Genomic DNA, 19,886 nt, shown 5'->3' with positions numbered 1-19,886 from the left:
TATTGCAGTGGTTGATATGTTTATCTTTGCTCTGACCTGGATGGCCTGATCTTGTTAGATCTCAGAGGCTAAGCAGGTTTGGCCCTGGTTAGTATTTGGATGGGAGACAACCAAGGAATTCTAGGGCAGCTGTGCAGAGGAATGCAATGACAAACCACCTCAGCCTCTTGTTTTGAAAACCCTGCGAGGTCGCCGTAAGACAGCTTCTACTTGATGGCACTTCACTCACACAAGTCTTTATATGATATCACCATTATAGAACACAGACTGCAGCTATAATTCTCACATTGAGAGGCTGTGTGTGTGTGTGTGTGTGTGTGTGTGTGTGTGTGTGTGTGAAAAGTGCTGTCAAGTCGAAGCTGTTTTATGATGACCCTATATGGTTTTCAAATCAAGTTGGAAGCAGAGCTGGTTTGCCATTGCCTTCCTCTGGTTTGCCATTGTCATCCTTGGTGGTCTCATATCCAAGTACTGATGCTGCTTAGCTTTCAAGATCTGACATGACCAGGCTATATACTACATCACATTCCCCCCTAGACAATCTAGTACTTTCTAAACTCATCCTGTGAAGTGGCGGTAGCAAAATAAAATGTGTATTATATTTCAAAATTCCATCATTTTCCCTGAGAGCTTGTTTACTTGGTTGGTGATCATGAGTTTTATAAACTCAATTTGCTCCACACTGATTTGCATGTATAATTGTATGGTAGAACTAAGAAGGAGAGTCCTTAGATAATTTAGGGGGGAGCACAACTGTTTGTCTTAGCTTAAGACAATTGATCAAGCACTTACAGTTTCTCCATATGTCAAGTATACAGAAATGAGTGAAACTAGAGTTTGCCACAAACAGAGACCTGAGGGAAACCTATTGTAATAACCTGTGATATGTGCCTAGATGAAATCCTAAGCAACGTTACATCCTCCTAAACCCATTGACTTCAATGGGCTTAGAAGGGTGTAACGGTTTAGGGTTGCACTGTAAAACCTCTGGTTGCTCCTGCTTATAACCAATGGTGGTTGCTAGTGAATTGGCCTGCCATCTTCTGAAACAACCTGTGATGTCCTTGATCATGAAAACAGCTGGGAATCATGCTTTTTAGCTTGCCCTCACAATATCCTGTGTGGGTGTTCTTTTTTCAAAGGTCTTCAGCTGCTTGATTCTTACTTAGAGCATGGTAGACTGGTGTGGGAAATTTGAGGCTGTTCAAAAAAAAAATTTTGCTCATCAAAGGCATATTTAAGTAAGGACCATTATGCGTAAATTGACAGTTGCAGCTCATGTGGTACTGTACCTCGTGGCTGCTGCTATGAAACAGCAAAGGCAAGAGGGTTCACTCTTTTCTCAGTTGCTTCTGCCAAAGCTTCTCCAAGGAGGAGAGCAGGTCAGGTTTACATTGTTCAAGTGCTGGGATGCTGCACCTATGGAGCAGCTTATTGCGATTGGTACTGGTAAAAAAGGAATTATATGTAAGTTTCTAATTATAAGCCTTTGTAGAAACCACTGTCCGTGCATCTTGCAAACCAGGTTGTTTGCCCAATGATCATAGCAAATTGGCTGTAAAATAAATAGATAACTATATTGCTGGAATTATTTGGAGATGGTAGACCAATGGTGAACCATTGACCACTTTCTGGAGGACCATCTAGTCCTGCTATTTTTGAATGAGATAATAAGATTCTTAACAAAAGGCTGTCTGTTATTGCTGTACAATAGTTTGGGACATCAGAGTAACTGCAGTGCCTCTACCTCTTCTGCTAAAAGGAGTTCTCTCTAAGCAGTCCTTACTTTGCTTGCTGAGGCTCTAAATCCAGTCCTTATTAATTCAAGTTCAGTTAAAGGGGTCTGAAAAACAAAGATATGAGAAAAGCCTGGAAGTCTCAGAGCCTGGAATTCTCATGAGATTTCTAATGGTTCAGGATTGATAATACTAGATATGACAGCCAGCAAGATAAGATCCTTAAAATGTATCAATATGTAACCAGAGTACAGCCATTTTGAAGTGCTGTAGATTCTTCGGATACTTAGAGTTCACAGCTCCTAACACTGTATTTCACAGAACAGAACTGCTAGATTCTCCTTCTTTACAGTATGCAAACATCATTCTTTGTGGATTTTTTATTCTCATTTAATTATACATACATAGCTTCCTTTAGAACTAATGATAATATTGAAAGGCACTGGAGAGAGATTTAATCTTGTGCCAGCCTATTGATTAAATATTCTATTTACTTTTTAAAATATACTTTGTGCAAAGTAATGTAATGTACAATTCACTGCTAAAAAACAAATTGAAAGGCCATGGAACTAGTTTTAATAGATGCTTATGGCCAACAGGCAACTTCTGTCTGCCATAAGATAGAGCAGCACATGTTGTTCTTGCTTCAGAAACAAGCATGGAATTATACTGGGTTTTATATGTGCATATTCCAACACTGGATGTTCCTTAACAAGATATTTCAGACCGTTTGACATATTTATATTACTGGCTATTTTTGCCAATTGTGTGGCCTTAGCTGTTTACATCCCATTCCCAGAAGATGATTCTAATTCAACTAACCATAACTTGGTAAGTATTTTTTGATTTCCCTTCTGTATTCATGTTTTTTAAATTATTTTGTATTTGGAGACTTTAAAAAAGAAAAATGGTAAGAACTGATTATACATGGGCAGAGCGATTCTAACGGAGGGCGGGGGAACCAGCTTAGGAGCCGGCGCAACCCCAGTGCTGGCATTAGGTCCACTTGTACAGGCTAAACTGCCACTAATGCCGGTGTGGGGCCACTTATGCCAGCTCCAGGGAACAGCATGGCAGCGCGAGCCACCAGTGCCAGTGCAGCTTTGTTGGCAGCATTTTCCCGGTGCAAGGGCTCACACTAGAATCAAAGGGGGGCGTTCCCAGGGGCGGAGCTGGCCTTAGTCAGCCCCCAAAGCCCTTTTGGCCTGGGAACACACCCCCTTTAGCCAGCACTGAGTTATACCTGCAAAAAGTCAGGCATAGCCCTGCGAAACCCTATGGAGGAGTTATATGGGGTTTTGCTAACATAACTTTTTTGCCTTTGGGCCAGGAAGCCGCTCAGTAGGTGGCATGGCTGTGCCATCCCCCCCCCCCCCAATTGTGCAGTTAGTCTTGAAGGGGAATGTGATAAAATTTATTTAATGAATTTTCCTGCTTTGGTTGCCAGTTTTAGTAGTCATGCTCTGGGTTTTGATATAAAAATAAGATTTTATGATAATGATACATTCCTGAGGCAAATGCATTATTGGGAGGACAGTAATTGGATTTATATGTTACATGTTTATGTTACATGATGTTGACTGCTTTAGTGCTCTTTAATCTTTTGTTCACCCTCACATGAACTTTGCATTTCTGTGAGCGCATTGAGTATTTGATGCCAAGTGATACATATTCTGAAATAAATTATTTCGTAATATACATCGTTACCCTAATTAGTAAATTAAACTGAGGAAGGATGTATAATGCACGACAGTGTTTTTTTTTTTAATGGAACACATATATTTAAAGCCAGGTTGTATAGTTGGAATGCTGTTTTCTAAGGAGAACTGGTCTCTGTAAATGTTGTATCAAGCCTATATATATTTATCTACCTTGAAGCTGTGGTTCTGAGACCACAGAATTTGTGAGTAGTGACTTGACTTGGGAGCTGATTTGAACTTGCTTGAAGTGGAATATTTCTTATGAGAGGGCTACGCCATCTGTTTTCACACAGTTAAGTCATTTCTTAAAACTGCCCTTGTGTTGAAGTGGAACCAAATTTTTCATGCAAACCTTCTATGTAAATAAAAATTTTTGGCATCTGAGGGAGGAGCATCAAATCACAAAGACACTTCCCCCATGCACATACAGAAAGGCTTTTTGAGAACTTCACTACCATTAGATTTGGCTGTCAAATTATGGGAATTATGGGAATCACTCTGTATTGCTTGGAGCAATATTTTACTGTCTAAAATTACATATACAGATTATTAAATCAGGATATTTTATGGCACAATACAACTTCCTCAGTATATAGTAAATCAATGTAACACATCAGGTCAAACAGTAAGAATTCAGCATGCAGATTTAGAGCACTTACATATCACTTTGAGATTTTGAGCACAAGGAACAAGTGCCAAATACAGCCAGCAGGTCATAAACAGCTTTATTTTTCTTTTGGGAAATATTTGTCAGCAAAGAGTTCTTCACCAGTGAAGACATATCCTTTTAAAAAGCCAATTTAAATTTGTTACTAATTTGCTCAGAGAATGCAGTTCTCCATATTTTTGATCAATATGATGTGCTCCTTATTTATCAAAGCTATAATTTTTAAACAGCCACAGATGATTAAAAAAACTCTGGGAAAAGGCAAAACAATCCAGGCCAGTATAAATAACAATTTATGTAGCAGTTCATCTGACCCAATCAACAGTCTGTTTTTGCTCTCAGAAATTTAGGGCCAAATCTCTGCATCGCTATCAGTCTGCCAGGAACTGTATGCTTCTAATAACTAATATAATGAAGCATAACTTGAATTAGGTGAGGCATCCGTCGGCGTCAGAAGCTGCTAATTTTATGGAGTTTTAGCCTTGGTTAATTTTTTTTCTTAATAAAGGGTTAAGTTAAATCTTTTTTTGCCCTAATTCTAGAATGAGTTTAAATATTTTATTTTTGCATGGCTCACTTTCAGTTTTAAACACAAATATGTGAAGTTTTATTTAAACAAGAATAAGCTCTGTGTCACAGATTTTTTGGTATTGGCAGTCAAGCTTGTTTTTTTTTTAATCTTTGTGTATGTGTTATACAAACACATCTCATCCCAAATCTTGGCCATGCACTTCTTTGAAGTTTGTGTGTCATAGGCTGTAATCCTAAAAACAAAACACATTCCCGGGCATAAGTCCCATTGACTAAAATGGGCAGACCTTCTGAGTAGACCTCTTTAGGTTCTCTTATGTATATATAATAACTGTTTATGTGTCAGAGAATGAATAAAATTTATTTTGAAGGTGTGGTTAGGTATATGATCTATATGAACTTAAACACTACAGTATATAATTGTGTAATTTATAATTGACCTCATCTATATAAAGCTTTGTGTATCTGTTCAGTGAATTTTGTGTGTAAAGTGCCGTCAAGTCGCAGCTGACTTATGGCGACCCCTTTTTGGGGTTTTCATGGCAAGAAACTAACAGAGATGGTTTACCAACTATAAATACAGGTGGGCAATGTGCTGCCCATGGATGGCATATTGCAGCATATATGCTGTGCCTAGGTTGCTATAAAGGTAAAGGTCCCCTGTGCAAGCACCGGGTCATTCCTGACCCATGGGGTGACGTCACATCCGGACATTTTCTAGGCAGACTTTGTTTACGGGGTGGTTTGCCAGTGCCTTCCCCAGTCATCTTCCCTTTACCCCCAGCAAGCTGGGTACTCATTTTACCGACCTTGGAAGGATGGAAGGTTGCTCTAGGCCAGTGATGGCGAACCTTTTAGAGACCGAGTGCCCAAACTGCAACCCAAAGCCCACTTATTTATTGCCAAGTGCCAATACGGCAATTTAACCTGAATACTGAGGTTTTAGTTTAAAAAAAACAACTCATACATTCACATATTTTGCGTTAAAAGAAAAACACAATAACAGAGCTTTCAATGATGCAAACTTTTACCTTTCAATAAAAAGTTGTTTGTATTTGGCATGCATTTTTCCAGGACTCGTCCTCTGTTCAGCCACCAGACATTATTGCTAGGGTTGCCAGGTCTCCAGCCACCACCTGGAGGTTGGCAGCCCTAGTAGAGGAAGGGAAGGGGGAGGGATGGAGAAAGGAAGGAACTGGGAAAGGAAAGAGAATGAAGGAACTGGGGAAGGAAGGAAGGGGGGAGGGATGGAGAAAGAAAGGAAGGAAGGAAGGAAGAGGGGAAGAAAGAAAAAGAAAGAAAGAAAGAAAGAAAAAAAGAGGGGAAGGAAGGAACTGGGAAAGGAAAGAGAAGGAAGGAACTGGGGAAGGAAGGAAAAAGTGGAGGGACGAAGAAAGAGAGAGAGAAAGAAAAAGAAAGAAAGAAAGAAAGAAAGAAAGGGGAAGGAAGGAACTGGGAAAGGAAAGAGAAGGAAGGAACTGGGGAAGAAAGGATGAAAGGGAGGAAGGATGGAAGGAAGAAAGAAAGTGTCCTGGGTCGGGCCTCAAGCCCAACCCAGGACTTGCTCCAGGGCGCACACCCGAAGTTCTCCCCCCCTTACCGGCAGCTCTGGGGAGGTGGCGAGGCGACGGTGCGGGACGGCGGAGATGTGGGGCCCAGCGCAGCAGCATCGGTCACCTCCCAGCTGGGAGGGGGCAGGGGAGGAGGGGGCGGTGAGAGCGAGGGCGAGCGCGCCAACACTTGCGACCCTGCCAGCCTGCAGGCAACCTTAGGGGGCAGGGAGGGAGAAGGCAGAGGCCATGCAGCCACACCCGAGCCAGAGGACTTGAGGGTGGCTCCGGCTACCCCACAAGCTTATTGCAGGAGTCAGGGACGCTCGCGAGCAGGGGAGAGGGGGAAGATGGCGGGAGATGGCAGGCCCTTCTCTGGCGGACGCGTGGCTGTTGAGGGGCCGCCTGGCCCTCCGCGAGCGCCCTGAGGAGGCGGCGGGCGAAAACGGCCGGGGGAGAGGCGCCTGAGGAGGAGGACGATGGCGGCGACAGCCTGGAGCTGGACTTTTGGGAGCCACCTGAGGGGGACGAGGAGGAGGAAGGCGGTGAGGAGGAGCTGCTGCTGGAGCCTGGAGGAGGAGGCCCCACCTCCTTGCTGCTGGCCTCCCCGCCGCCTGTCAGCTGTTGGGGGTGAGAGGGGGGAAGAGGAAGAAGCCAGCAGCGTGAGTGCGAGGCAGGAAGCTGACACGCCCACGCACGCACGGTGTGGGGGGAGCTCAGCTGAGAGAGGGAGGGGCCCAGACGACCCAGGAGGCCTTTTGGAGCCCACCCGCGCGTGCCGGCAGAGAGGGCTACGCGTGCCGGAAGTGGCACGCGTGCCATAGGTTCGCCAACACGGCTCTAGGCAGTAATAAATGGGCATCCCTGAATTTGGCTGAAAAGTACTATGGTTCCTGCAATTTGTCACTGTTTAGAAATGGGCAGCAAAATCCTACACCTGCGGGAGCTGTCAGATCATCTTCAAAGGCGGTGTAGTAATTTAACTGTACTAAACGATAAGATGCTTGTGGTTAGGGTTGCTGGATTTTAACCCAGGATCTATCTTTAGGCCAGCATGTTCCCTCCCCTTCTCTGTTCGTGCATGACTTGGAAATTAATAATCAATCAATCATTTCAAGCCATAGCTTGTTGTTATATCCAAATCACAAATTATATTCTGTTTGCTGCCCTCAAAACCAGCACTCGAGGTCAAAGTTTAATGTTGGGTTGGAGGCCAGAAAAGGACTCACGGTTTATTGTTTGGAGATAACAAGAAACTATAGTTTGCTGCAAACAAAACAAACAAACAAAAAACAAAACAAAACAAAATAAATTCAGAAAAAAAACCCAAATTGAGCCATGCATGAGGGGAGAAGGGAAAACAAAAAAGTGCACAAGTATTTCCAAGGACTGTTACTCTAATGAAAGGATTTTGAATGTATGAATTCGTCTGTCAGGAAGAGAGAGTACAGTTTCAGTGGCCCCCAACCCATTTCCCCATCTATCTCTTTTTACAACCTCCTCTTTCACTTATAGCAAATACAAGGATAGTTCTGCCCCAACAGTGTGGTACAGTGGGTAAAGAAGAGGAAACATTTGGTAGGTTGATAATTCGTTAACAAAACACTGATTTATGAGACTGTATAAGAACAGTAGCTGTTTTAAAAAGAAGCAGTGCCTTTTTTAGTTAATATGTATTTGAAATAGAATTTTTGCTCCAGATTAGGAAATAAAGACTTTCTCTTGTTTGAAAGGTAAAAAAAGAGCATTGCCAGGATTTTTAAATGGACTCAGAAAATTAAGCATTAAAATATTAGTAATTGCACTGACAGTGAACGATTCACTTGTGAAGAATATTAGTCTGTCAGATTCTCCATTAGTTTAAACTTTATAATTTGCCACATATGTCACCTATTTCCCATTGAAGGGAATCGACACAGAATCAGAGATAAAGTATTCGCAATTCAATATATTTTATGGAAAAATAATTGTCATGGTGGAGTTAGATTAATACAAATGATTGTGACTGACAAGGTTAGAAATAAAATTTGCATACTAAATCCAAAAAAATAATGCCACACTGCCCTATCAACCCAAGCCCTAAAAGTTGCATATATGGCTCTTTGTGGAACCGGAAATAATAGGAGAATGGTGGAATACATATTACAGCAGCATTTGTAGTCAATTTGGAATCATTAACCTGTAAAAAAAGTACAAGTGATCATCTAATAAAATTGCCACCCATTTAAAATCCATTTTGTTTTCAAAGACAATTAATTTGAATTGGTTATTAAAATACAGTATACTGAGATAATTATATTGAAGTTCTGTACTGTTTACATTTGGCCTTGGCTTATAGGAAAGCTCTCTTAAAAATTGTTGTATGAGCTCTATTTATGCCTATTTTTATTTTAATATTTTTCTCCTGACACAAAAATGCGTATTGGACCCTACACAGAAGACATTTCTGTTTGTACAGGACATTGCATTCTGGAATGAAATGGTTATGAGAGTATAACACAGATTTCCTTCTTTTCCTCTGTGGATTTCATGTCAGAATCAGATCTTATCTAAGCAGTATTCCTTGTCTGTGTCTTATAAGCAGTAAGTGCTTGTGGCTTTTCTGCCTTCATGCCTCTACATTTCCTTACAAGTTTTCTTTACATTTCTTTACATTTGTTGTTTCAGTTCTTTCCCTTCTTAAACCTTGTTTCTCATTTTATTTCTCACCTTTGATTTTCAGTATTCTTATCTTTCATTCTGACCGCTGTACTCAGTGGCTGTAGTTGTGCTGCTTCAGTTTTATGGTAGTAGGTGGGCTGATTTTTGGCTATACTTCAGTATATATTATATAAACTAAGAACAGGCTGAGTGCAGTGAAAAATACCTCAAATCAGCACACTTGTCTATAAGTAAGGTTAATGAAACAATACATTGGAAACCTTAACTGAATAATGTTTCACTTGGAGATAGTGGCCTTCAGAGAAACTGTACACAAGAGGCCACCCCTTGGGGACCTGAGAACCAACGTGGTGTAGATGTTAGAGTAGGTGTAGGCAACTTTTTTTGGCCTGAATGCCAAAAATACCCCAAACATGATCTATCTGTGAAGTTGCTGGTGTGCCAGCAAACGTAAGGTGGGGTGCAGAGATGAGGGCTGTACTTGGCCAGACACGTTTGGAATAAGCCGAGCCTCTGTAATACTGCCAGCACCAGGCCAGAGCATCATTCCTGCAGGTTGAGCAAAATGGTTGCTGCTCGACACACATGCCAAGGGCTAACTATCCCTCTACCAGGACAGTAAAACTCAGTAGGTAGTTTTGGGAAAGTCACAGCCTTGGATAGAATGCTAAATTAGTTTGGTGATGTGTGAATGAGCTAATCTAACTTCCTCTCCTTATATATTCGGACTTCCATCCCCGGAGAAGGCCCGCAGCACAGATCTAAAGGGGAACAGCCAAACCCAAAAACTTCCCGATATAGGTATTCGAGTTATTTGGGAAATGGCTACCCAGCTTTGCCGAAATAAAACCCTGGAAAAGCCAAAATAGCTTATTTTGGGTTTATTTTCGACTCGGTAAAGCCAATATGCCCTGACCTGGATGGCCCAGACTAGCCTGATCTCGCCAGATCTCAGAAGCTAAGCAGGGTCAGCCCTGGTTAGTATTTGGATGGGAGACCACCAAGGAATACCAGGGTTGCTGTGCAGAGGAAGGCACTGGCAAACCACCTCTGTTAGTCTCTTGCCATGAAAACCCCAAAAGGAGTCGCTATAAGTCGGCTGCGACTTGACAGCACTTTACACACACACAAAGCCAATATGCACAGCCCTAGTGGAAGGTTTGTACCAACAACCATACTTTGCATACTAACAGAACGAGGATTTGGCATATCAGTGCCTCAGTATAGCCTGTATAACAGGGTTTTTGGGAAAATAAATTTCTGCTCTTATCAGAAGAGTCATAAGACTAGGAAAAGATGCATGTTATTTTTTCTTATAATTTTGAATCTTAAGAACTCTGTGAAGTGTAACAGGATGTGAAGTTTTCTTTCTGTTTTTAAATGTAGCATAGTTTTAGAGATGGCTTTATAAATAGGTGGTTTCTATATAGTTTGGAGCATTCTACAATCTCTTTACATTATTGGAGCCTGGTCATGTCTTCTTTATGGCGCCAACCCCCCCCCCCCCTAACATCAATGTCTCCTGGTATGGAGATGACTAACAGCGAATTCTTAAGCAGAGTTACACTTTCAGTAGCACTTAGGATAGATTATGAGTTGTGTATTCTTCCATTTGTATGGTAAGATTCAGTGTTAAGGCCGTATTATGTGAACAGTAATTTTGCTAAAAAAAATCTGATGTGGATAATTGTTGTTGTGATAGTCCTGCAAAATGAGAGCTACTACACAAGATTCTGCCTTTTATTAGATGAAAGTGAAAGCTAAGTCTTTTGTTTCCTGCAAGAATTTTCTGAAATACATACACCCAATCAACTCAACATAATAGTTCTGTTTCATATTTATATAGCACATTCTTAAATGCTTGGAATGATTATTGTAATCACTTTAATCCTCACTAAGGTTGCTAGGCATGGCAACCAGTGGAAGTCTGGGAGAGGGCAGGGACATGGGGGGATGCCATTGGTGATGTCGTGACATCATTTCTGGGGGGGACCCAGAAGTGACATCATGCCTTTCTAGGAATTGCCAAAAGGTCTATGGTAAAACCATAGAATTTCTGGCAATTCCTAGAGCAGACTGATATTACTTCTGGGTGTTCCCCAGATGTGACATCATGCTAGCACTGACAGCCCTTTTTTAAACATTATTTTTCTTCCACCAGCTGGAGGTGTAGAAAATTGGCAGTTTTAATCCTCATGTAAGCTCCATATTCTTATCATGATATTGGGAGAGGGAATATTGAGTCTGAGAGATGGGGCTTGTTCAAGCGATACCACTTAATGCATGTGTAAATTGAGATACCTTTGCTAGATTATGCTCAGAAATTCTATGCAAAACTAGAAATTGGCAAAATTAAATGTAACCTCATTATTTTACAACATTTTGACAAGCAGATGCTCCAGTTTTGTTGTGTTTTCATTTTATCAGCATTATTTTATTTTAAACTTTTTAACCCCCCATGTTAGGCATTCTAAAACAATCATTTTCTTCCTGTTTTTGAACACTGTTGTTCTATTTGAGTTTCCATGTTCATCACAATCAGATGGAGATCCCTGACTTTTTATTTAAATATTGTGGTCTTCAGCTTACATACACATATAGGAAAAAAAATCTACAGCCAGTCGTCTAAGCAGCATGTAGGACGGACATCACTTTGGACAATAATGTCAGTTATTTAGCACAGAGTCAAACGCAGTAAAGTACAAACTCTTCCGTGTGCAATTAAGAGATCCCTTCTCCACCATTTCTTTAAAAATATGTTTTAAAACTATGACGTACTTCTATTTATATCTTATCTGAGTAGTAGTCAGTCTCTGAAATGGTAAAGCTATGACTAGGCTATACCATTTCAGACTTCAGGAGGGAGCTCACATAATTGAATACCTCCCCCTGTTTTTAGAAAAACCATTCCACATAAAAACTGGCATAGAAGAACTTTCTGGTTTAGCATCTGACAGATAAGCTTTTTTTTTTTCATGTGAAGGAACTCTTTTTTAATGTGAATATAGACTGAAGTGGTAAAATCAAGACAGATATTTACCACTTCTTTGGGAACTGGGCTGAAGTTTTGTACTTGTACTGCTTAATGGGCAAGTACATTCATGCGGCTTTTGCCTTTTCTCGTGCAAAGCATGTGGCAGTTGTTTTGTAAGAGCTGCTTGATTTAATATTTCAAAGCAATGTTGACAGAGCTTTCTAATCCTTATAATGGTATTTGTTTGTTTTTTAGAATAATTCTCTCTTCTACTTATCCAAGCTCGAAGATTATTTGCAGAGCATAAAAACACACATAATAAAAACAAAATTAACAACTGCCCTTTTAAATAGAATATTCACAGACACGAGCCGACTGCAAGGAAGATTCATGAAAATACTAACCTTTCTGCTAGGCTGCAAAACAGGTCATGGATAATAGGGCTATGATTATGCTGCATTATATATCATTTTCTGATTTTGCAAATGATAAGAAATTGTTGTTCCTAACAGTTATATTTCTATAAATGGTCTTTTCACCATCAGGCATTTCAGAGCCAAACTAGATTTGATGAAAAGTGTGAGGGAGGTAGAATCCATTGGTATTTGTATACATATGGTATGTATGGATGAGGGAGTTAAACACTGCCCTTTCTCCCACCTTAGTTGTTTTCTGCACTTTTGCTCCAGCCACATTCACCTCTACTATCACAACAGGACTTGAGGAAAAGTGCTGCAAGTATCAGAGGTCAAATGGGGAAGTAGACTAGCTGGAACGTATCCAGAGGAGGGCAACAAAGATGGTGAGGGGTCTGGAGACCAAGCCTTATGAGGAAAGGTTGAAGGAGCTGGGTATGTTTAGTCTGGAGAGGAGACGAGGTGATATAACCATCTTCAGGTATTTGAAGGGCTTGAAGTATTCGAAGGGCCTCCCTCACACTTTTCATCAAATCTAGTTTGGCTCTTAAATGTCTGATGATGAGAAGACCATTTATAGAAATAAAACTGTTAGGAACAACAATTTCTTATCATGTGCAAAATCAGAAACAATAGAGTTGTTTTCTGTTGCCCCAGAAGGTCAGACCAGAACCAACGGGTTGAAATTAAATCAAAAGAGTTTTGGGCTAAACGTTAGGAAGAACTTTCTAACAGAGCGGTTCCTGGTGGAAGAGGCTTCCTCAAGAGGTGGTGGGCTCTCCTTTTCTGGAGGTTTTTAAGCAGAGGCTAGATGGCCATCTGTCAGCAATGCTGATTCTGTGATCTTAGCAGATCATGAGTGGGAGGGCAGGAAGGTTTGCATCAGTGTTTGGCTCTCGTGGCCCTTTCTTGCATGCCCAGGGTAGTGCCGATTGCCACTTTGGGGTCAGGAAGCAATTTTCCTCCAGGCTGGATTGGCCAAGGATCATGGAGGGGTTTTTTTTTGTGTGTGTGGCCATCTTCTGGGTGCATAGTAGAGGTCACTGGGGTGTTGTGGGGGGGAGGTATTTGTTAATTTCCTGCATTGTGCAGGGGGTTGGACTAGATGATCCTGGTGGTCCCTTCCAACTTTATGATTCCATGGTTCTAAGTTAGCAGCGTTAGTACCCCTTACGTATGCACTCCATTTTTTGTAAAAATAAATAAATAAAAAAGATCTTGCTTTAGAAGTGACTAGGCAGATTCTCACTCATGTCTTGTGTGGTCTGAGTTGGTTTCATAGATACATTCAGAATTAAGGTATTTATTTAGATTTAAATGTATGGGGATAGTTCATTTGATGTCTCATCCATAACACAGGGAGGTACATTGGCAGTGCAGCTCTAAGTATACTCTTCTAAATCAGTTGAAGTAAACTCTTTTTGGAAGGATGTAACTCTGTTTAGGATTGGACTGTAAATGTATCAGTAGCAATTTGTACAAACTACCCAAGTTTCCTTAAAAGTGTTTCAGCAGTTTAGCCCTATGGATAAAAGCTTATGTTCAAAACCCAGGCATGTATTCTTAAATCTCTCTTTTTCTGCTTTTTATGAGTATATGGGAAAGTGATGAGCGATTGGAAAGAAGATAGGGAAAATGCAATCTTAAAGCGGCTATAAATTACTTGGGTATCTGACTTTTCTCTAATTGAGAAGCTAGCTGGAGGATATTTTAGTCCCCTTACACATCATCTTTTATTGCTGATTCAAAGTATGTCATCTGTGTCTGATAATTTAGTATGCTTCAGACAGCTCAGAACGATGATATTGGAGGCCACCCCCTCCCACCTTTGTTTCCAGTTAGAGTAAGACAATACTGAGTTTACATCTCTCTATAAAAATAAGCAAGTTCCAGATTTCTTCTTAGGTTTTTACCTTAAATTTTCCAGTTTTGGTGATTATATTTCTGATATTTTTCTGTTGCAAAATGTAATGGAAATATAACAGATGACATTAATATTTTATTTTACAATTTGAGTTCATAAAAATACTTGTCAAAAGACTGTATTTCTAATCAAAATATTTCCATTTATGAAGGCCTCTAATCCCAGTGCAAATGTTCTAACTGTGCTTGGATGAAAATTCCTTCGCAACCCATAGGAAAAATCATAAACATATCATTGGGTTATCTACAAAGATAACTGTATTTTTTTTTACTTTGCACAAAAGGGGTTGGGAGTTGTAGATTCAAACATGGTATTCAGTGCCCAGCTAGTTCCTACACATTAAATAAAAATTTTAGCTGTTATTTCTCTGGAGGGTTCTGTGAGAAAATAGATATCCTCATTGAAATTTAAAGGTTTATTATTAAGGTTCTAAAGGAACACCTAGAATTATGGAGGCTTTTCATAAATCGCCAACGGAACAGATTTTACAAAAATGCTGGCACATACTTATCTGAAATGAGTGTAGCGCAAGGTTATAGAATCACATTATAGAAACACATATAAACAATATAACCTGAGTAGTGTAGTTGTCAGTGGAGCTGAGTCTAGCCTGATATTAGCATTAGCCTTTCTTTCCCAGAAATTGGTGAATAAAGAAGTCAGTGCTTCAGAGAACATCAGACATGCCAGTGCTTCCACAATGAGCTACTCTGCAAAGGCACCTTGGAAACCCTAAAGTGTGGCGCATATAGCCTCTTGTTTGATGAGGGGGCAGTTCCTGAAAGCATGATGTGTCACACCTGCGCTGACTGATCTGCCCTGGCTTTTGAGCTTGTTTCTAGGTGCAGCTAAGAGGGATGGATAACTTGCTTTGAGACGCGGTCCCTGCTGAGGCGCTCATACTGTGTGACAGTGAAACAGCTGAGGGTTAAAGCAGCTGTTCTGACTGGGGGGGTGATTAAAATGGCAGGGGAGAGGATCTATTACGGGCTCTTGATTGTATGGAATTTGAATTAATTACACTTACAAATTAAATATCTGCCCTGTTTGAGTGATTAATCAATTAAGTGTTAAGTACATTGCAAAGCATAATGATGGTGCGTGAAGAGAAACTGGCAAACAGCTACAATTTCTTTTAAATTCTGTGATTTACAAGTTAATAAAGAAATTTTAATATTAATTATAAGAAGGAAAATTCCTTTTTAACCCCTGCCCCTTTGCTGCTGTTAGTTTAATGTGGTTGGTCATTCTGGAGTTTTTTGCTTGTGGCAAGGAGTTCTTTCTGAGGTCACCAGTTGTCCAGCGGAAGGGCATTCTTGGTTTGTATATTTAGTAGAAACTTGTGCTACAGAAATCAGCTACCTTTTCATAGAATGTCATTATCTCATTGCTGCAGATCAAGCCTCAATTAAAGGCACAGCTGTAGGGGCTGGTTTAAAAATTAGCAATCATTGTTGTTTCCCCTCAGCAAGGTGTTTCATTCATTTTGCCGGCAGTGGGGGATGAGACTTAGCGCATGGATTTCATTCTCAGCAGTGTGCTTGTATTAGAAATAATTTGGCAAAGTGCAGCCCAGGAAATAATCCATTTGAGTTTGCTGCTGAAGCTGACCCCAGTCAAAAATGCAAAAACGGATAACCTACGTGAAGCTAGTGTTATGTGGTCTTTCAAGTGGCCACATTTGGTTGTAATTTGTAATAGTTTCTTCCAATATCACAAGTGAATTTGTGGCTGCACTAATGTGGTTGGTTATAAGGCTGCTAAAAGGCTTTCATGAACAGCAAACACACCCTTTTCATCTGTATGTATAAAGTGCTGTTAAGTTGCAGCTGATTTATGGCGGGCGATACCATAAAGTTTTCAAGGCAAAAGATGTTCAGAGGTGGTTTTCCATTGCCTGCCTCTGCATGGTGACCCTGGACCTCTCCCATCCAAGTACTAACCAGACTGACCCTGCTTAGCTTCTGAGATCTGATGAGATCGGGTTGGCCTGGGCCATCCATTTTTGGCAGATTGTTTTTGTTGATTCTTTACACAATGTTGGTCTTCACGTTTTGTATTTTTACTACATGAAAATGTCTTGCTCTGTGAAATTTATATTATTAGTTTAGCAGCATGATAATCTCACTTCTTGAAGTGAAACCTTGAAAAAAAATTGAGTGGTAGGGTTAGGCTGCCTTTTCTAGTACTTTAAGCAAGGTGGCTGTTTTGTTATTTGACTACCAGGAAAAATATAGCCCTTTCATACAACTTGTTAGTATGTCCCCTGAAGCTGAATTATGCTTATCAGACTCACTGTGGTTGCATCTTGAAAGCTGCTGGTGCTCTCAAAATGATGGTGCTTTCAAAATATAGATTTGCAATTAATTATAGTTATGGAACTGTTTCCGTAGTGTTGCTATCATAGATCGAACTGAAATTACAGTATATCAACACAACTGAGAAAAGAAAGAGAAATTCTGCAGTTATATTGTTTTGGTGAGAGGAGATACATTATTTAGGTGTGTTTTAGTAATGGACCGTTGTAAAATATTGAATACATTCTGTTTAATCTACGGTGCTATCCTAAACCGAGTTACACTCAGCTACACCCACTGACTTCAGTAGACTTTGAAGAGTGTAATGCTTCTTCGTCAGCTATAGATGTTATTAGCTTTTTTTGCGCCTGGGCATGACTTTAGTATTTTTCTCAAGCTGCAAATGGCTGTTTACTTTGTGAAAGAAGTTTATACATGGTGTACCTCTCCATGCCGTAATTACCCGTGATTTAACCGTGGCATTGGCAAAGCAGAAGTACTGACTGGAGCAGCTTTGCATGGGGTCAGTGGGGTGCTTTAAACTGAGCTGCTGCCCATGCAAAGCATCTGTGTGTGCTTAGTTAGCAGGCTGGTATAATACCTCCTGTGCATGGTTCTTCGGCATGCTGATTTATGACTTGCAACTAGGGTTGCCAATCCTAGTTGTGGCTGGATATCTCCCGCTATTACAACTGATCTTCAGGCAATAGAAATCAGTTCCCCTGGAGAAAATGACCACTTTGGCAATTTTACTAACATTGAAGTCCCTCCCCAAACCCCACCCCCAAAATCTCCAGGTATTTCCCAACCTGGAGCTGGCATCCCTACTTACAACTACTTTGGATGGGTATCAGCCTCATTTAAAAATGACCACTGGGCTCGCATAAAATCGTATAGGCCAGTGTTTTTGTTTCATCAGCTTCATGTTTAAATCAGGCCTAAGTCATGATGCCAGGAGGTCATTGGTAATGAAGGTGATGATTATATGTGCTTCCTGGAGCATGTAGTTACTTTCCAAAGGGACATACTTGCTTGATTGGGGCTTGGTTGATGTTATCCACATGTTATCAAAGCAAAGCAGAGCTGGAGCCAAATGGCTTGGTGACTTTTCAGTGGGTGATTATGCCACCAACAGTGGTAATATATTGATTGGGTTTCCATTTCAGTAAAAGACATTTTGAAAGCTTCATTCTTCCCTGACTCTATGAAAGGTAGGAGTGACATTGACTCTTTTGCTTTTAAGTTTTGGAATAATACAGTCATAGAAAGGATGTGTTTTATCTGCTGGTAACTTTGTGTTCATGTAGCTGATTTTTCTATTTCCTTCTTTGCGTTCAGGGGACACCTTACAACTTTTCCTTGGAAACAAGCAGGCTTGAGATCCCTTCTGTTTCTTTTAATAGGAAATCTGTTGAGTGACGTATGTTGCCTGTTTTTATTAGCTTGTTTAGTGGCCCAGTGGCCATAAATAGTTATGACTGAAGGAAAGGGCAGCCTTGTCAAGTTCTTAAGCTTGATTGCTGGAAACAAATTTTGATATTAATCTGTGAATTTTGGAAGCCTAATATAGACAGCCAGTGTTTGACCCAACAAAGGAAAAGGTTCTGGGTTCTTAAAATATGCTTATGTAAACTATATAGTGGTTAAGAATGGTGACTCAAAAGTCAGCTTTGTCTTAAACAAGTAGGTGTACCGATTATGATGCATACCTTTAAAGTCCTTGTAGCAGTGTTACTATTAATATCCATATGTTACATAGGAGAATATATATTTATCGGATGGAGGAGACTATATATGTATCGGATGGGAGAGACAAGGAATGAAATATTTACAGCACTAACCGGGAGGTGGTAGAGGCATGCCCGGGGACAGCTCAGATGGGCCGCCTCCTGAGCAGCTTGCTGCCCCCGCTCAGCAAGCTGAAAATGTACTTTTCAGAAAACCCCATGAAACTGCTCCATGCAGTTTCACGAGGCTACACCTCCCTTTTTGCAGGCGCAAGTTTGCGCTGGCAAAAGGGAACGTTCCCAGGGCGAAAGAGCTCATGGAACTAGCTAAAGTTAGCCCTGACCCTTGGAATGGCCCCTTTGGCACTGGTACGATCCCTCACACTGGGGATATATGCTGCGCTGGCTATGCTGGCAGCCATGTGTAGTACTGCCATGCAGCTCCCCAGCACCAGTGTAAGTGGCCCTGTGCCGGCGTTAGTGCCAATTTAGATGGCACATGTGGCACTGATGCTGGCGCAGGGGTCCCACTGGCACTACACCCCTTTTGTCCCCCTGATTTGGGATTGCTCTGTTAACTGCAAAAAAAAACAACAACAAAAAAACCCACCTCAGTACACAATACTGCATGTTTTGTAGAGCATCGTCTGTGATTTGATGTGGAGGAATGGAGTTGTGCTCTGATGGCTTTTGCAGTGATAGATTTTAATAGTGTTGAAACAAAAACATTTTGGTTCTAAAAAACTAAAAAATGTGTCTTCTTTCTAAAAGAAAAGGCATAAAAGCTGCTCTTGGGACCCAAGCCTGTGAAATTTTACAATGTGCATGGTGCAGATTCCTAGTGAAGTTGTTCAGATGTGTACAGTTGAGTTGAGGGTAGATGGAGTATCTGTTTTATGCAAGCAAGACTACTGACAGCTGTAAGAGTTCCCCAGATCAGTCTACTTAAGCATATGTTCAATAAATACATAATTTTCACTGTATGAATTAGCCTGCTTATGGCAGACTTGCCTACTCAAAGATCTTTGCCCAAGAGAAATGATTTCATGTCACAAGCTACTAGGTGGAAGAAGTTAGAGTAAGAATAGGAGGTGGAAGTGAGAAGGAAAGTGGAAGTGTAGGAAGCAGAAGCCCAAAAGCTCTTCCCTTATATTTAAGGAAAATATATTATTGAAGCATAAGGCTGCTTATGGCTTGTTGGAGAAAACTGATAAGGACTAAAATTTGCGTATATCCACAAAGTATATTTAAATATTGAGTTTTTATAACTATTTAATAGTAACATGATTTAAAATCAATTCTATTCTTTGTAACTGTGAGCAAACAGGATGAATTAATATTGTCTTATCTCTTGAATGTAGGCCTAGGATGAGATTCAGTGAGGACCGCAGGGAAAATACTGCATAATTTACACTCGTATTCTCTCAATGTTAATTAATGTTCTGGTTATTGTCTATTTTTCTCTTCTCTGAAGAGATCTAATCTCAGTTCCATGTTACATTTTTCAAAATTCATACACCGTTTTTCAAACTTCTATGTCTCAGGCTTTTTATTTTCAGATATTCTGCTATCTTTGTAATATATACATTTCCTTAACTCTTTCCTTATTTGAGGGAGATGTCCGTTATCCATTTGAGTGTAAAATCCCTTATGGCTATTCTGGCGCTGCGTGTTTGTTGTATTGTGAACTAGTAAAAGTTACC

General features: G+C 40.5%; 1 protein-coding gene across 4 annotated transcripts in view; it reads left to right on the top strand.

Moving 5' to 3' along the window:
* CACNA1D (calcium voltage-gated channel subunit alpha1 D) overlaps nucleotides 1-19,886 on the top strand; it is a 347,998-nt gene that overhangs the window by 9,997 nt on the left and 318,115 nt on the right. For all 4 annotated transcript variants that reach the window (XM_056865912.1, XM_056865904.1, XM_056865897.1 and 1 more), the window contains exon 3: nucleotides 2,462-2,567. In XM_056865912.1, coding sequence (XP_056721890.1) covers nucleotides 2,462-2,567 — 106 coding nt within the window. The remainder of the gene's footprint in view (nucleotides 1-2,461; nucleotides 2,568-19,886) is intronic.

Source organism: Euleptes europaea, chromosome 1, assembly GCF_029931775.1.
Source record: "Euleptes europaea isolate rEulEur1 chromosome 1, rEulEur1.hap1, whole genome shotgun sequence".
NCBI lineage: Eukaryota > Metazoa > Chordata > Lepidosauria > Squamata > Sphaerodactylidae > Euleptes > Euleptes europaea.
Note: the sequence above shows the minus strand (reverse complement) of the source record. Positions and strands in the feature narration are given on the sequence as shown.